The sequence below is a fragment of the Bubalus kerabau genome, chromosome 19 (assembly GCF_029407905.1).
Source record: "Bubalus kerabau isolate K-KA32 ecotype Philippines breed swamp buffalo chromosome 19, PCC_UOA_SB_1v2, whole genome shotgun sequence".
NCBI classification, from domain to species: Eukaryota; Metazoa; Chordata; class Mammalia; order Artiodactyla; family Bovidae; genus Bubalus; species Bubalus kerabau.
In genome coordinates, this window is record NC_073642.1 from 42,103,405 (window position 1) to 42,122,150 (window position 18,746).

The 18,746-nt window shown below is 37.4% G+C and overlaps 1 protein-coding gene across 4 annotated transcripts in view; it reads right to left on the bottom strand.

Annotated features, from left to right (window-relative positions):
* The window catches only part of STRN3 (striatin 3), a 105,808-nt gene that overhangs the window by 54,840 nt on the left and 32,222 nt on the right, over positions 1-18,746 (bottom strand). For all 4 annotated transcript variants that reach the window (XM_055556101.1, XM_055556099.1, XM_055556100.1 and 1 more), the window contains exons 2-3: positions 5,703-5,806; positions 5,146-5,219 (exon numbers count right to left, since the gene is read on the bottom strand). In XM_055556101.1, coding sequence (XP_055412076.1) covers positions 5,146-5,219; positions 5,703-5,806 — 178 coding nt within the window. The remainder of the gene's footprint in view (positions 1-5,145; positions 5,220-5,702; positions 5,807-18,746) is intronic.

The following is an 18,746-nucleotide window of genomic DNA, read 5'->3' on the forward strand; positions in this document are numbered from 1 at the left end:
AGGGTGGTGTCATCTGCATATCTGAGGTTATTGATATTTCTCCCGGCAATCCTGATTCCAGCTTGTGCTTCTTCCAGTCCAGCATTTCTCATGATGTACTCTGCATATAAGTTAAATAAGCAGGGTGACAATATACAGCCTCAGCACCCCAGAAAACTTTCATCATGCTCTTTTCCAACTCACTATATACTCCTTAGAAAGTATCAACACTACCCTGGTTTCTCAGCACAGGTTAACTTTTGAATTTGATATATATGGAACCATTTATATCAATTTTCAAAATTTTATGTGATCCGCTCATGTTGTCAAGTTTGCTGTTCATTTGCTAAGTCCTGTCCAACTCTTTGCAACTCCATCGACTGCAGCACGCCAGGCTACTCCATTTTCCACTATCTCCCAGAATTTGCTCAAATTCATGTCCACTGTGTTAGTGACACTATCTAACCATCTTGTTCTCCCCTTTCGTCTTTTGCCTTCAATCTTTCCTAGCATCAGGGTCTTTTACAATGAGTCAGATCTTTTACAATGAGTCAGCTCTTCACATCAGGTGGCCGAAGTATTATAGCTTTAGCATCAGTTCTTTCAGTGAATATTTAGGGTTGATTTCCTTCAAGGACTGACTGGTTTAATCTCCTTGCAACCCAAGGGAGATGCTCAAGAGTCTTCTCCAGCACAAAAACATCAATTCTTTAGTACTCAGCCTTCTTTATGGTCCAACTCACATCCGTACATGACTACTGGAAAAATCACAGCCTTGACTACATGGTCTAAAGAGTCAAAGAAGAGAGTGAAAAAACTGGCTTGAAACTCAACATTAAAAAAACTAAGATCACAGCATCTGGTCCCTTCACTTCATGGCAAACAGAAGGGGAAAAAGTGGAAGCTGTCAGGTTTGTTGTTGTTGTTCGGTAGCTAAGTTGTGGCCGACTCTGCAACTCCAAGGAGTGCAGCACCGCAGGCTTCCCTGTCCTTTATTATCTCCCAGAATTTGCTCAAATTCATGTCCACTGAGTCAGTGATACTATTTAACCATCAGTTTGATTATAATTTATTTACTTTTCTTGCTAAATAACATTTTCTTACAATAAAATACCACAATATACTTATCTATCCTATCAATAGAGAACATGAGTGGTTTCTAGTTTTTTACTATTAAAAGTAATAATACTATGAACATTCTTACACAAGCCTTGTGATGAATATTTCAAGGAGTGGAATTACTGTACCACAGGACATGCGTGTGTTCCCTTTAGCAATACAGTTTTATCTTCCACTTTTCAAAGCTTTATGTCACTTCACTTTTTTCTTGTTTAAAGATTTACTTCTGGTTGTGCGGGGGTCTTCATCACTGTACACGGACAGGCTCTCTCTAGTTGCAGCGAGTGGGGGCTACTCTTCACTGTGGTGCTCGGGCGTCTCTTGTTGCAGAACACAGGCCACAGGCGCATGGGTTTCAGTAGTTGCAGTGTGGGGGCTCAGTACTTGTGGCACACGGGCTCAGTGGCTGTGCAGCATGTGGTAATTTCCCAGACCAGGGATGGAACCCATGACCCCTGCGCATTGGCAGGCAGATTCTCAACCAGCTAGACCGCCAGCAAAGCTCTCACATCACTTTTTTGAAAGACCTGCATGTAATACCTGTTTTCACTAGCCTAACTGAAAAAAAAAAAACTCAGAGACCTTTTTCACTTTTTATGAAAACAGGTTAGAAAGAAAAACAGCCTCTTGATTTGTTTTGCAGTGAGCTGTTGAAAAATGGCAGCACGCACCCACAAGCAGCAAGAGAGGCACCACCAAGCTCCATATTGAGCCCCACATCTGTGCTTTATCTTCATTTATTTTGTGCACCATTAGCAAGATGTGTCCAAAGGCAAATTACGCCTTTGCCTTGTGTCACCTTGGCTTATGAATGGGAATGTTCTACTTTTGGATAGTGGGGGCAATTTGTATTGACATCACTTTCAGAGCAGTTTTATCAATTTAGAATTCCAATACCAGTAGGTGCAAAATTCCTGGCTGATCCACACCCTCAGCAACACTGAAAAAAAAAAAGACATTTTTTCTCCTTTCACCATTGTGATAGGTAATGTATTGTGGTTTTAAGTTGCATTTCCTCAATAACTAATACATTTGAGCATCATTTCATATACTTACTGGCCATTTATTTTATTAGTGACTTTTCAAGTCTTTTGTCCCTATTTCTACTGTTGTAGATTTTTCCCCAAAATGGAGGGAAATAGGAGTTCTCTACATAACTGGATACATATTCTTTTATAGGGTTAAGTTTAGGATATACGTATTGGTATTACTTGGACAAGTGTATAAAAACACACACATCTTGTACTTCTTTCAAAACAATATTTTGTACATCTTCCTTTAACATTTTGATTTAAGTATAAGAAAGGCAATACTGATTCAATGTTTATCTCTATCTATATACTTTGACATAAAGAATTTTGTCCTGTTGTTGGCATGGTGTATTTTTGCCCATTCCTTTGTCTGTCTTCCACTAAACATCCTGAGTAGCTTTTCTACATCAGTAAAAATAATTTGTTATCATTGTGGCTCCTATAAATAAAATACTTGGATGCTATTTTATTCTTCAATTTAAGGAAGTTTTAATAGTTAAGTTTACATTGGGAGGTCCCCTGCAGAAGGGAAAGGCTACCCACTCTAGTATTCTGGCCTGGAGAATTCTATGGACTTTATAGTCCATAGGGTTGCTAAGAGTCAGACACGACTGAGCCACTTTCACTTTATACAGATAAAAACAGATGTGTCTTTATCCTATATCTGCTGTGGGCAGGAGAAATTATCTGCTAATGACTTGACTTCATACAAACTTGCACCAAAACCAGTTAGTCAACTGTGATTCTAGCTCTAGGAACAATGGGGCTGCAACTAGCCTCTTCACATTTACACAGACCAAGTGAGGAGAACAGTCCTCAAGTTATAGAAAGCAGGGGATTTCCTGGCAGTCCAGGGAATTGGCTAGGACTCAGCACTTCCACTGCCAGGGCCCAGGATCAATACCTGGTTGGGGAACTAATCCTGCAAGCCACACAACACAGAACAGGCAAAACAAAACAGAAAGTGACTGCTTATTTTCTGACTACTCTAGCCATATTAGAAAAAAAATGAGATAAAGGAAAGCTATGAAGGCATTGGGTTTCCTCTGTCCTGAACCACTGTACTCCCTCAAATTATGGAGGACTGCTATAGTAAAGAAAGTATTACTGAAAATATACAGGTTTTACATCTTATATCACTTACTGTTGCTTTTCCAAGGAAGACGTAATCTTGTCCCTGACTCATCAGTGAGTCTTCATAACCACTTAAAAGCTAGATCAAAGGAAAACCATGCCACTACTATCTTGCTCTCTTAATTTTATATATGACAACAACTAGGAAAATAAGTGTGTGTGTCTCTGTTAGTCACTCAATTGTGTCTGACTCTGTGACCCCATGAACTATATATAGCCTGCCAGGCTCCTGTGTCCATGGAATTCTCCAACAATACTGGAGTAGGTTGCCATTCCCTTCTCCAGGGGATCTTCCCAACCCAGGGACTGAACCCGGGTTGACTGCACTGCAGGCAAGTTCTTTACTATCTGAGCCATCAGGGAAGACAGGAAGATACAGTGTGGTGCTAAAACTGGTAAATGGAGAAGACCTAAAAATAAATCAACTACAGATTATACATATAGGGTGTTTCTGCCAAGTTTTTTTAAGTACTTAATATTAAAGTAAAAGCCAATAAGCTAAATTTTTACAAATCTAACTGTAAAAATAAAAATTCATACTTTTCTTATTTTCCTTATTAAATAAGCTTTAACTTCATTAGGTATGAAAGCAACTATAATTTTCCTGGTGGCTCAGTGATAAAGAATCCACCTACAATGCAGGAGACTTACAGAATATGCAGGTCTGACCTCTGGGTCAGGAAGATCCTCTGGAGTAGGAAATGGCAACCCACTCCAATATTCTTGCCTGGGAAATCCCATGGGCAGAGGAGCCTGGTGGGCTCAATCCACGGTGTCACAAAAGACTTGGATATGACTGAGTGACTAAACAACAACAAGGCAACTATAGAAGAAGAAAATTTGTATATTCAAATGAAGACCTATTTTTTCCTTATCTTAGTAACCAGCAGTCAAGAACAGTATAGAATTCAGTTTGTTTGCACTAGCAAAATGCATATATAAATACGCTCTCTCTCTATATATATATATCATAAAGTATTCCCCAATATTATATAAATCAAAATATTTGTTCCTTATTAAACTTTTAGTCTACTCAAATTGTAATCATAGAGAACCCTAAAATTAACACTGAACTGTTAGCCTTTTCTTATATCCAGCTTTTCTCTTCCCTGCATAATTGTTCATCACATTCTACTCTTACACTCACTATTTTAGTAAAGAGCAAGGTCAACTGGAGAAAACGTTTTCCTTCTCGTTATCTTTATCTGGCTGCCTCCATAGTTCCCAAATTCAAATTTCCAATTTCTTTAGGACTAAACTGAGTTAATCATAGCATCTTCTAGGGAAAAAAAGTTAACTTTTTAATAGTACAAAATTAAGTTTATGTAGGGGTTTCCTGCTGGCTCAGACAGTAAAGAATCTGCCTGCAATGCAGGAGATGAGAGTTCAATTCCTGGTTTGGGATGATCCCCTGGAGAAGGGAAGAGCAATCCACTCCGGTATTCTTGCCTGGAAAATTCTACGGACAGAGGAATGTGGTGGGCCACAGTCCATGGGGTCTCAAAAGAGTCGGACACAACTGAGCAACTAACACACACAAGCTTAAGTAGAATCAAACAAAAATTGCCTATAGGTGTACAGAGAGTTACGCATTCCCTTTCACTTCTAATTGTGACCAAAAATACACCCAGTTTTACACAGGTTTCAAAACAAGAAAAATAAGACAAATAACCTCAGGATTGATGAGGAGGTAGATGAAACTAACTTTTACTATTATTTTCCCTCAAATTCTAGAAAGCATTATAATAGTTATCTAAGTAACCAATGCTATCAAAGCAAAATGGAGGTAATGAGAACATGTCTGTTACCAAAGTGAGCTTAAACCAGTTTTTCTAGAATGGAGGGGATGAAGGGCAGAGATTAACAGAAGAATCAAGTTTACCTGATTCAAAGGTTGGCATTTTCAAGTCACCTTGGTTCAGTTCTGTGCCATATTTTAATTTGTGATATTTTGCCCTGAAAATTTAATAATAAATTATTTAAAGAAAAAAAAGTTTTATTTTCCTTTCTACACAGTATATTAACTACTGGTATATATTTCTTAAATGACAAATTTAAAAAAGCATATGAATGTCAGTTTCTTTAAACTTTAATTGCAAAAGAAGTTAGAGGGAAAAAATATACTGCATGTACAAGAAAAAAAAAAGATAAATTATCCAAATAAGATACACACCCAAGTAAAGATAAATTTTTCCTAGTTTACCAAAAAAAGCAAAAAAACCCTGAAACTTAGACTCTACAATAAAAAAATATTACTTCAATTTAAAGATTTTAATCTTTTTTCTTTTGCCATATAAGGAGCGAATCAAAATATCATCCTGTATTTTGGGCAAATCTTTGTATCTTTCAGACAGTTTTCAAATACACTGTACAATAACATGTGAGAATAATATTGTTCTACTTTTATTTTATTCATACAAGAAAATAAGGGACACCTACCTTTCTTGTTTTAATGCATACTCTAACATCTTTATTCTTCTTACTAAATCCTTCTTCAAGTTTTCTTGACCTTTTCTTTCTCCTTGCAAAAATGCTATCCGAGCCTAAAAATATAAAAAGTTCATTTATTTTTACTTTTTAACTATACACAGGAAATTGAAAAAAGGAAAGCAATAAACATAAAATTCTGCACTTTTATTCATTATAGCAAGATTTAAAATTCATAGTAGTTGATCAAACTTTGTTAGAAAATAGTCACTTTAAAATAAAGATAACGATAAATTAGTTATTTACATACAATCCTTATGGTCTCTACTACTAACAATTTTCACATAATTTTAAAAGGAAATTTTATATGTAAAAATTACATCTAATTACTAACAAACAAGTTACAAAGAACAGAAAGTTATCATATTCCTGTTTTTCCTCAAATTATATATTGGTTGTTTTTTAAAAAGTCATATTACCTCAAAAGCATTTCTTTCACGAAACATTTAAAAATTTATAATCTTCCCCTTTCTGACCACTACACTTCAAAAGGTTTCAACTCTTGAAACAATTATCCAAAGTATCACAAGTATTAGGTTGGTGAACAAGTAATTGCGGCTTTGGACCCAGAATTTAAAATCATTATAACTAGGCACAAACACATCTTCATTAACCAAAATAGGAACCATTACAATCAACACATTTTTGCAAATGACAGATATGTTTGTTTATTCCTGTACCATAAAAACCTGAGCTTCAAGATTCAACAAACTCTTGGAAAGCATTTTTGCATCCTGCTGGTTGTAGAAGCATTTTTTCTGCAAAAAGTTGTCAAGATGCTTTAAGAGGTGGCAGTTGGTTGGCAAGAGATCAGGTGAATGAGCCAAAACTTCACATTGAACTTTTGAAGCGTGGGCTGTGTGACATGTGATCAGGCATTGTTGTGGAGAAGAACAGGGCCCTTTCTCCTGACCAATGCTGGCTGTAGGTGATGCAGATTTCTAGGCAGCTCATCAATTTGCTGAGCAAATTTCTCAAATGTAATGGTTTCACTGGGATTCAAAAAGCTGTTGTGGACCAGACGGTCAGCAGACCACCAAACAGTGACATGATCTTTTTTTTGGTTCAAGTTTGGCTTTGGGAAGTGCTTTGGAGCTTCTTCTTGATTCAACCACTGAGGTGACTGTTGGCAGCTGTTGTACAAAATCACTTTTCATCACAGGTTATAATCCAATTAAGAAGTGGTTTGTTGTTGTTGAGTAGAAGAGAAGACAACACTTCAAAAGGACAATTTTTAAAATTTCTGGTTAACAGATGAGGCACCCATTTATCAAGGTTTTTCACTTTTCCAATTTGCTTCAAATTTTGAATGACTGTAGAATGGTTGACACTGAGTTCTTCAACAACATCTTGTGTAGTTGTAAAAGGATCAGCTTTGATGATGCTCTCAATTGGTCTTGTCAACTTTCAATGGCCAGCCACTGCACCCCTTATTTTCAAGGCTCTGGTTTCCTTTGCAAAGCTCCTTGTACCACCACTGCACTGTACCTTCATCAGCAGGTTCTGGGCCAAATGCATTGATGATGATGTGAGCTGTCTCCACTGCCTTACAACTTGTTGTGAACTTGAATAAGAAAATTATTCAAATTTGCTTTTTGTCTAACATCAATTCCCTAGTCGAAAATACATATAACAAGTAATGAGTCATTAATAAGAAAAAAATGCGCATTAAAATGATGTATAATATAATCACATTTAAGAATGTATTCCAATATCAATGGTATAGTTCAAGAATGCAAAACAGCAATTATTTTCTGCAATTACTTCTCGCACCAATCTAACAAATGAAGTCATATATTCAACAACATCATTACTTTCTACTGTCATTTTTCTACAGTGAGTATTTTTTTCCTTTTAATTGCCTTATTTCCTTAGAGAGACAAATCTCCATCTTTTTCTGGCCCTTCCCAGAACGTCAACCTCCTTTATTTACCCACGTTAAAGAGTGATACGTTGAAGAAGACTGGCATCTGAATGAGGTATTTCCTGTTATAAACATGTGTACAATAAAATTAATTTTCGTCATTTTGCTGAGATGACCCATAGATGTATTTCTTCATTAAGAGAAAGTAAGCTACTCAATAATCTAAATTATAGTTAATTTAAAAAGTTTTTTCTAAGTTTCAGTGAACATGGAATCAGAACAAATGAATTCATCTGGATGATTTAACACATTAAGTTTGGGAAAATTAAGTAAAATCATCCACAACTTCAGAAGACTTGAAAATGATACACAGCTATATAACACATAGTCTAAATGCAAGTTTCAAAACAAAAATAAAGATCTAGGAGAATGATAAAGATTCAAAACCTAATAATAGTCTAAGATCCGTAAGAGAAAAGAAGCACTTCTGACTCTCTTAAGCTGTGAAGCAAAGGTAAAATATGTCAATTTCACTATACAGAATCAAGAATTTCTGATTGAGGGTTTTCTTCTGTATTGGCTTAAGACAAAAAAAAAAAAAAAAAAAAACACAAAACCATGAATCACGTACTATACGTGACTCCAAATTCTAGATCTCAGAAGTATTTTACAATTAGCACCAGAAGATGATGAAAGAGTTCATTTTATTCTGCTTCTTAATAAGGAGTTACTGGAGATTTTCAGGTTGAAAAAGGCACTGCAAACTTCAAAAAATCTTTTTTGGAATTTTGGTATTAAAAAAGCATTCAAACCTAGAGAAGCCAATAAATGAAACAAAGAAGCACAAATTATGTAAAACAACAGGAACACAGAAGCAGTTTCTGAACAGGAGCCAAAAGGGGATAATTTACAAAGACACAAGACAACAAAATGGTAAGAATTCATTAAAATTTAGAAACCTTAAAAGGACACAGTTTAATTCAAAAAACCTGAAGAGGGGGGTAAAAAAACAGATTAACAATGGAAAAGACATAACTATTGGAACTGACCTTACAATTTTAACAGACTAAAAAGGTAAAGATTATGTCTTATAGTGTTAATAAGGACCAATTAAATAACAGATTTGGCATTTGGTAAAGGATCAATGCAAAGAAATAAGGGAAAACAATAGAATGGTAAAGACTAGAGATCTCTTCAAGAAAATAAGAGCTACCAAGGGGACATTTCATGCAAAGATGGGCTTGATAAAGGACAGAAATGGTATGGACCTAACAGAAGCAGATATTAAGAAGAGGTGGCAAGAATACACAGAACTGTACAAAAAAGATCTTCACAACCAAGATAATCACGATGGTGTGATCATCACTCACTCACCTAGAGCCAGACATCCTGGAATGTGAAGTCAAGTGGGCCTTAAAAAGCATCATTACGAACAAAGCTAGTGGAGGTGATGGAATTCCAGTTGAGCTATTTCAAATCCTGAAAGATGATGCTGTGAAAGTGCTGCACTCAAAATGCCAGCAAATTTGGAAAACTCAGCAGTGGCCACAGGACTGGAAAAGGTCAGTTTTCATTCCAATCCCAAAGAAAGGCAATGCCAAAGAATGCTCAAACTACCGCACAATTGCACTCATCTCACACGCTAGTAAAGTAATGCTCAAAATTCTCCAAGCCAGGCTTCAGCAGTACATGAACCGTGAACTTCCAGATGTTCAAGCTGGTTTTAGAAAAGGCAGAGGAACCAGAGATCAAATTGCCAACATCCGCTGGATCATCGAAAAAGCGAAAGTTCCAGAAAAACATCTATTTCTGCTTTATTGACTATGCCAAAGCCTTTGACTGTGTGGATCACAATGAACTGTGGAAAATTCTGAAAGAGATGGGAATACAAGACCACCTGACCTGCCTCTTGAGAAATTTGTATGCAGGTCAGGAAGCAACAGTTAGAACTGGACATGGAACAACAGACTGGCTCCAAATAGGAAAAGGAGTACGTCAAGGCTGCATATTGTCACCTGCTTATTTAACTTCTATGCAGAGTACATCATGAGAAACGCTGGGCTGGAAGAAGCACAAGCTGGAATCAAGATTGCCGGGAGAAATATCAATAACCTCAGATATGCAGATGACACCACCCTTACGGCAGAGAGTGAAGAGGAACTAAAAACCCTCCTGATGAGAGTGAAAGAGGAGAGTAAAAAGTTGGCTTAAAGCTCAACATTCAGAAAACGAAGATCATGGCATCCAATCCCACCACTTCATGGCAAATAGATGCGGAAACAGTGGAAACAATGGCAGACTTTGTTTTTTTGGGCTCCAAAATCACTGCAGATGGTGACTGCAGCCATGAAATTAAAAGACACTTACTCCTTGGAAGGGAAGTTATGACCAACCTAGACAGCATATTCCAAAACAGAGACATTACTTTGCCAACAAAGGTCCCATCTACTCAAGGCTATGGTTTTTCCAGTGGTCATGTATGGATATGAGAGTTGGACTGTGAAGAAGGCTGAGCGCCAAAGAATTGATGCTTTTGAACTGTGGTGTTGGAGAAGACTCTTGAGAGTCCCTTGGACTGCAAGGAGATCCAACCAGTTCATTCTAAAGGAGATCAGTCCTGGGTGTTCATTGGAAGGGCTGAGGCTAAAGCTGAAACTCCAGTACCTTGGCCACCTCATGCGAAGAGCTGACTCATTGGAAAAGACTCTGATGCTGGGAGGGATTGGGGTCAGGAGGAGAAGGGGACAACAGAGGATGAGATGGATGGCATCACCGACTTGATGCACATGAGTTTGAGTAAACTCTGGGAGTTGGTGATGGACAGGGAGGCCTGGTGTGCTGTGATTCGTGGGTTCGCAAAGAGTTGGATACGATTGAGCAACTGAAATGAACTGAAAGGATCATGGAAAGCTATGAAAAACCTAGACAGTGTGTTAAAAAGCATAGACATCACTTTGCCAACAAAGGTCTCTATAGTCAATGCTATCGTCTTTCCAGTGGTCATGTATGGATGTGAGAGTCATGTACGGATGTGAGAGCTGGACAATAAAGAAGGCAGAGTGCCAAAGAATTGATGCTTTTGAACTGTGGTGTTGGAGAAGACTCTTGCGAATCCCTTGGACTGCAAGGAGATCCAACCAGTCCATCCTAAAGGAGATCAGTCCTGAGTATTCATTGGAAGGACTGATGCTGAAGCTGAAGCTCCAATACTTTGGCCACCTGATACAAACAGCTAGCTGACTCACTGGAAAAAACCCTGATGCTGGAAAGATTGAAGGCAGAAGGAGAAAAGGGCAACAGAGGATAAGATGGTTGGATTAGCATCACTGATTCAATGGACGTGAACTCGGACAAACTCTGGGAGATTATGAGGGACAGGGAAGCCTGGTGTGCTGGAGTCCATGAGGTTGTGAAGAGTGGGACATGATTTGGCAACTCAATAACAACAGCAATAAAGGATCAAGGACAACAGATTTTTCAATTGTTTTTACATATCATGATGCACCATTGATAGAATCATCTTTGCAAATAACCTTTTAAAAACTAACGACAAAAACCATCTTTACAATAGCATCAAAACCCAAAAGTTCCTACTAATAAACCAAAGATATACAAATCTCTGCACAAAAAGTTTAAAACTTTAACAGATACATAAAAGATAAATGGACTAGCAAACTCACTACTGGAAAATATAAATTTTCACACACACATTAACCAAAACAATTAACGTAATTCAAAACAATTAATGTAATTCCAATATATTCCCAAAGTATGTGTGCAGAACTAGAAAAGCTGATAATGAAGTCTTTGAAAGGTTTCAAGAATTACCAAAATGTGATATTCAGAAACATAAAAGGAGCGATGAGTTGGGAAAACGGTGTCAACAGACTTGCTTGACGGAAGGGTAGCCATAAATCTCCAGTATGTAAAAAATGCAATATCTGCAAAGTGCAATAAAATGAGGTGTGCCAGCAAATGTTTTATGATATATCTCTTCATAATCTCAGATTAAGGAAAGATTTCCTGAATGAGATAAAGACACGAGGGCCTTCTCTGGTGGTCCAGGGGCTAAGGCTCTGTGCTCCCAATGCAGAGAGCCTGGGTTCAACTTCTGGTCAGAGAACTAGATCCCACATGTCACAACTAAAAAATCCCACATGCCTCAATGAAGACCCTGTCTGCCACAACAAAGATCCAACATAGTCAATAAAGAAAAGGATAGATAAATCCACTATAATTAAAGATCTACTGTTCAAGATAAAGCAGGGACTGGCAGGCAACCTTTTGGACAATCCAAAGTGAAAAATGATTAAAAAAAAAAAAATTACAAGAGGCAACACAGACCCAATGTAACTTGCAAAGCCTAGTATATTTATTACTAAAGTTTGCAAACCTTCTGATATTAGGCAAAACAGACTTTAAATGATAAAAGGCTGCAAAAGACAGAGAACACTGTATACTAATAAGAGGTTCAATACAACAAGAAAACTAAGATCATGGCATCTGGTCTCATCACTTCATGGCAAATAGATGGGGAAACAATGGAAACAGTGACAGACTTTATTTTCTTGGGCTCCAAAATCACTGCAGATGGTGACTGCAGCCATGAAATTAAAAGACGCTCGCTCCTTGGAAGAAAAGCTATGACCAACCAGACAACATATTAAAAAGCAGAGACATTACTTTGCCAACAAAGGTCCGTCTAGTCAAAGCTATGGTTTTTCAGTAGTCATGTATGAATGAGAGTTGGACTATAAAGAAAGGTAAGTGCCGAAGAATTGATGCTTTTGAACTGTGGTGTTGGAGAAGACTCTTGAGAGTCCCTTGGACTGCAAGGAGATCCAACCAGTCCATCCTAAAGGAAATCAGTCCTGAATATTCATTGGAAGGACTGATGCTGAAGCTGAAACTCCAATACTCTGGCCACCTGAAGCAAAGAACGGACTCATTTGAAAAGACCCTGATGCTGGGAAAGATTGAAGGCGGGAGGAGAAGGGGAGATAGAGGATGAGATGGTTGGATGGCATCACTGACACAGTGGATGTGAGTTTGAGGAAGCTCCAGGAGTTGGTGATGGACAGGGAGGCCTGGCGTGCTGCAGTCCATGGGGTTGCAAGGAGTCAGACATAACTGAGCGACTAAACTGACAATAAGAAAATACAACAATTATATTTACGTACCCAATGATTCCATCAAAATATATAATGCAAAAACTGACAGAATTAAAGGGAGAAAAAGTTCAATAATAGCTGGAGTCTTCAATATTCCACTTCAGTAACATATAGTGGTACGAGACTGAAAATAAGGAAATAGGGGACCTGAACAACTCAATAAACCAACTAGATCTAACAGATATATAGGAAACACTCTATCCAACAACAGCAGAATACATTCTTCTTAAATATACACGGGACATTCTCAAAGACAGACCATACGTCAGAATACCAAATCATGTCTAATCAATTTAAAAACACAAATAGCGTTAAAAATATTTCCAATGGGACTTCCTCGGTGGTCAAGTGGTTAGGAATCCACCTGCCACTGCAAGGGACACAGTTTCAATACGTGGTCCTGGGTGATTCCACATGTCACAGGGCAACTAAAGCCCATGTGCCGCAACTACTGAAGCTTACATGCCCTAGAGCCGGTGCTCTAAAATAACAGAGGCCACTGCAATGAGAAGCCGGTACACCACAACTAGAAAGCAGCCCCCATCTGCCGTAACTACAGTTCAGGCACCAACGAAGACCCAGCAGAGCCAAATAAATTAATGTATTTTTTTTTAATTCTTATGATCACAGTAGATGAAGCTAGAAATCAATAACAGAAAAAAACAACTCGAAAAAGCCACAAACCCTTGGAAATTAAACAACACACTCTTAAATAACTAATAAAACAAAGAAATCATCAGGAAAATTAAAAAATACTTAGGAATGAAAATAAAAAACACAAAACTTACCAAAACTTAGGAGACACTGCAAAAGCAGCGCTAAAGGAAAAACTTACAGCTATAAAGGCCTACGTTAAGAAGCAAAAAAGAACTCAAATCAACAACTAACTTTAAAACTTTAAGAAATTTCAAAAAATGAACTAAACCCAAAGCTAGCAGAAGGAAAGAAATAATAAAGATTAAAGCATAGAAAGAAAATGGAGAAGAGAAAAATAGAAAAAAAAAAAAAAGTCAACAAAATCAAAACTTAGTTCTTCAAAAAGATCAACAAAATTCACAAACCGTTACCTGGGCTGACTAAGGAAAAACACACACACCCACACAACTAAACTCAGAAATGAAAGGTGGGGGGACATTACAACCAATTCTACAGAAATAAAAAGGATTATACAAGTACCACGAGCAACTGTACACCAACCAACAAACTGGATAACCTAGAAACACAAAATTCACCAAGAATGAATAATGAAAAAAAAAAAATCTGTAAAGGCCTATAAGAAGATTAAATTGATAATTAAAAATTTCCCTACAAAGAAAGTCTCTGGACTGATTGCATTACTAGTGAATTGTACCAAACATTTAAAAATTTAACACGAATCTTTAAAACATTTCCAAAAATTTTAAAGGGGCATTCCTTAGTTCAATGAGGCCAGTATTGCCCCAAAAGGCAAAGTTAAAAAACACTGCAAGAAAACCACAGATACTGATCAGTATAAATATCGATGCAAAAATTCTCAAGAAAATACCAGTATATCAAATTCAGCAGCATATTACAAAGATTACACATCATGACCAAGAGACATTTATCCCTGGAACGCAAGGATGGTTCAACACAAGGAAACCAACAAATATAAAATACTACATGAAAAGAATAAAGGAGGAAAAAGAATGACCATTTCAACGGATACAGAAAAAGAATTTGATGCAACTGAACATCATTTTCTTGATTAAAAAAAAAACTGTCAATAAAACTAGGAACAAAAAGGAAACTCTCACAACATAATAAAAGCCATTTATGAAAAACTACAATGAACATCATACCAAGATTGTAGCCTCTACTCAAAAATCAGAACAAGGATGTCTGCTTATAACACTCTTGTTCAACTTAGTACTAGAAGCCATACACAGAACAAAGCAAGGAAAATGAAAGGGACCTAAGTTAAAAAGGAAGAAGAAAAATTATCTCTGTACAGATGATGTTATATGTAAAACAAATCCAAAAGATTCCACAAGTCTGTTACTACAAATTAAGCAAAGTACCAGGACACAGTCAACACACAAAAATCAACAGCATTCTCATACACTATCAATGAACAACACGAAAGAAAATTATGAAAACAATTCCATTTACAAAAGCACCAAAAAGAACAAAATACTTAATGTAACACTTATAAAAGGTGAAAGACTGCTAAAATAAAAACTAAAAGTATCGCTGAATGAAATTAAAGACGGAAATAAGTGTAAACACATTCCACATTTGTGAATTAGAAGACTATTACTAAAATGTCAATACTACCCAACTGATCTACATACAGGTGCAGTGGAATCTTTATCAAATCCCAAGGTACTCACTGGGTCTATGTGTTATCATCTGAGCTATCCAACAATCAGCATATGATTATCACATATCAATCTAAACAACTTTTTGACACTGACAGCACAGCAATTTTTTAAACTGCAAGACCACTAGAGGTCACTAGTGCAAAACCTCCAGCACTGACTCAGCTAAAGTACTATCAACCTCAAGTATTTCTGTTAGTGTAGTTTCCAACATTTCTAAAATAAGAGCGTTTCACCTAAAATAAAAACTTGACAAAACATTTTATTGTAATATTTTTCTTACTTTAAGCAGTATTTAAACTGAATGCAAACACTGGATATAGGTGATTTTATCTAATGATTTAAAAACATTCTTTAGAATTCATTAAAAAACAAATATTTAGAAACTACAACATCATTAAGCTCAAATTAACAGATAAGGAACTGAAAAGTGTTAAATACCTTAGATATGGAAGAAAACTGAACACCAAGTCAGGTTATAGCAACTAATAAATTCATAATATTAATATTTAAAATAGTAAGCTCTCAACAAATGTTAGTACCTTCTTCCCTTAAGGGGCACCTCAGATTATACAGGTGATTCTGTTCTAAGCACTTAAATATTTGGGGTTAATCTGTGTTCAGCTGTAAATAATTCAAAGTACAAGTATAGAGTCAGGTGACCCATGGAATTTTATATGAATGCAGAATACAGAAAAGTTAGTAATTTACATAAGTTTCAAAAACCAGCTAATTAGAAATATCAAGGAGGCTAGATTTTACACACACACACTTAGATTCATGATTCAGTGTGTTGAGGAACTGGAACTACACAGAAATTTTTGTATAACCATCTTGAAATTTAAGCTCTCAGTCCCCACTTAACAAGGTACAGTACACTCAAAAAGTATACTGTACAGGATATTAAAAAAGTATACTATCTTTACAGAAAGAATGAACAAAAAAGCGTGCCTGCAATAGCCTCTAAGATTTTTTGTAAAAATAACCTTTTCCAATTTTATATACAGCTAACAATTACGAGGAAATGAGAAACACAAAATACTAAGATTTCCAGAGGCAAATAAAACTTGTACTTTTTTAATCTCTGCTATTTATAAATGAGCCTAATACAAAATTTAACAGAAATACTACAATCATCCTCTAAAATTCCAAAGTAATTTTACATGGTAATAGTTGGTTTAAAGCATAAGAGACTTCAAATTTTAAACAATCAAATCTGTATTTCATTAAATTCTCATTTATCTGACATCTGAAAGCATAAAGCTCCAGGTATAAGCGGATTTTCTATAAGCAGAAGAATTTACCCCTTCAAGGTGTAAAACCATAAACCATTTTAATGGACTTTTTTAAAAAAACACATGTTTAGGGAACTCCTTGGGCTTCCCTGGTGGCTCAGTCAGTCACTAATGAATCTGCCTGCAGCGCAGGAGACCAGGGTTTGATCCCTGGGTCGGGAAGATCCTCTGGAGTAGGAAATAGCAACCCACTTCAGTATTCTTGCCTGGAAAATCACACGGACAGAGAAGCCTGGCAGGCTACATACAGCCCATGGGGTCACAAGAGTCGGGTATGATTTAGCCACTAAACCACCACCATACTGGCAGTACAATGGTTAAAGGCTATGCATTTTCACTGTCATTGCCCAGGTTCAACACCTGGTCTGGGAACTAAGATCCTGCAAGCTGTGCATCATGGACAAATAAAAAATAAAAGCACATGTTTAGTGACATCTTGACCAATTTAAAAACTTTTAATAAATGGGATCTACTTAAACTCAAAAGCTTTTGCACAGCAAAGGAAATAAACCAAAAAACCACAGACTGGGAGAAAATATTTGCAAATGATGTGACTGACAAGGGATAAATCTCCCAAGTCTACAGATAGCTCATGAAGCTTAATATGATCAAAACTAACAACTCAATCAAAAAATGGGTAGAAGACCTAAAAAGACATTTCTCCAAGGATAGCCAAAATGCACATGAAAAGATATTCAATATCACTATTAGAGAAATGCAAATCAAAACTACAATGAGATATTACCTCTCACACCAGCAGAAAAATCCACAAACAATAAATGCTACAGGGTGTGGAGAGAAGGGAACCCTCCTAATATAAATTGGTACAACGATTATGGAGAACAGTATGGAGGTTCCTTAAAAAACTAGAAATAGAGCTGCTACCATATGAGCCTGCAAGCCCACTCCTAGGCATACATTCAGGGAAAACATGATCTGAAAGGACACATGTGCTCCACTGTCTATTACGCACTGTTTACAATAGCCAAGACATGCTGCTGCTGCTAAGTCGCTTTAGTCGTGTCCGACTCTGCGCAACCCCATAGACAGCAGCCCACCAGGCTCCCCGTCCCTGGGATTCTCCAGGCAAGAACACTGGAGTGGGTTGCCATTTCCTTCTCCAATGCATGAAAGTGACAAGTGAAAGTGAAGTCGCTCAGTCGTGCCGGACTCTTAGCGACCCCATGGACTGCAGCCTACCAGGCTCCTCCGTCCATGAGATTTTACAGGCAAGGGTACTGGAGTGGGGTGCCATCGCCTTCTCCGAGCCAAAACATGGAAGCAACCTAAATGTCCACTGACGGAGGATAGATAAAGATGTGGTACATACATACAATGAAGCATTTCTCAGACTTTAAAAAGAATGAAATAATGCCATTTGCAGCAACAATGGATGGACCTAGAGATTGTCATACTGAGTGAATTAAGTCAGAGAAGCAGAAACATCATATGACATCCCTTAAATGCAGAATCTACAAAGACACTATACAAATGTACTTATTTACAAAACAGAAACAGAGCTGGGACTTCCCTGGTGGTCCAGAGGTTAAGAATCTACCTGCCAATGCAGGGGACATGGGTTCAGCCCATGGTCCAGGAAGATTCCACATACCACGGGCAACTAAGCCCATGCATCACAACCACTGAACCCCATGTGCTCTAGAGCCCATGCTCCACAACAAGAAAGACAAGAGACCCAGCACAGACAAAAACCAAATCAAATTAAAAAAAAAAAAAAAATCTTCACAGCAACATCAAAAAAATATAAACAAAACCCAGAAACAGACTCACAGACTTTAGAGAATGAACTTAACGGCTGCTGGGGGTTGGAGGGGTGGGTTGAGGAATGGCAGGTGAAAGGAATAGTTAGAGAGTTTAGGATGGGCACATATACAATGCTGCATTTAAAATGGATAACCGTGCTGTGAGACATCAATGAAGGCAAGCACCTTTACACACTAGATGGTGGTGACATGATCAATGAATGCCCTGTGCTTCAGTCCCAACTCCTACTGGCCCTAGCGTCAGCAAGTGGGACTTGGAGGGCAAAATCATTCTGGATGAACTGAAGCAAGAAGTTATCAATACCAGTAGCAAGGCAGAGCCTCCCCAGTGTACCTCTGGTCTGGTATGCTGATGGCCAGATTCTACTCGCTGCTGCTAAGTCACGTCAGTCGTGTCCGACTCTGTGCGACCCTATAAGCTGAATGTAAAACCTGTTGCGAGTCTGGCAGGTGACCATTGGCACCCACTAGAAACAAACATGGTAGAGCTTTAAAAATTTAAAAGAATGGATACATCTACATGTATGGCTGAGTTCCTTTGCT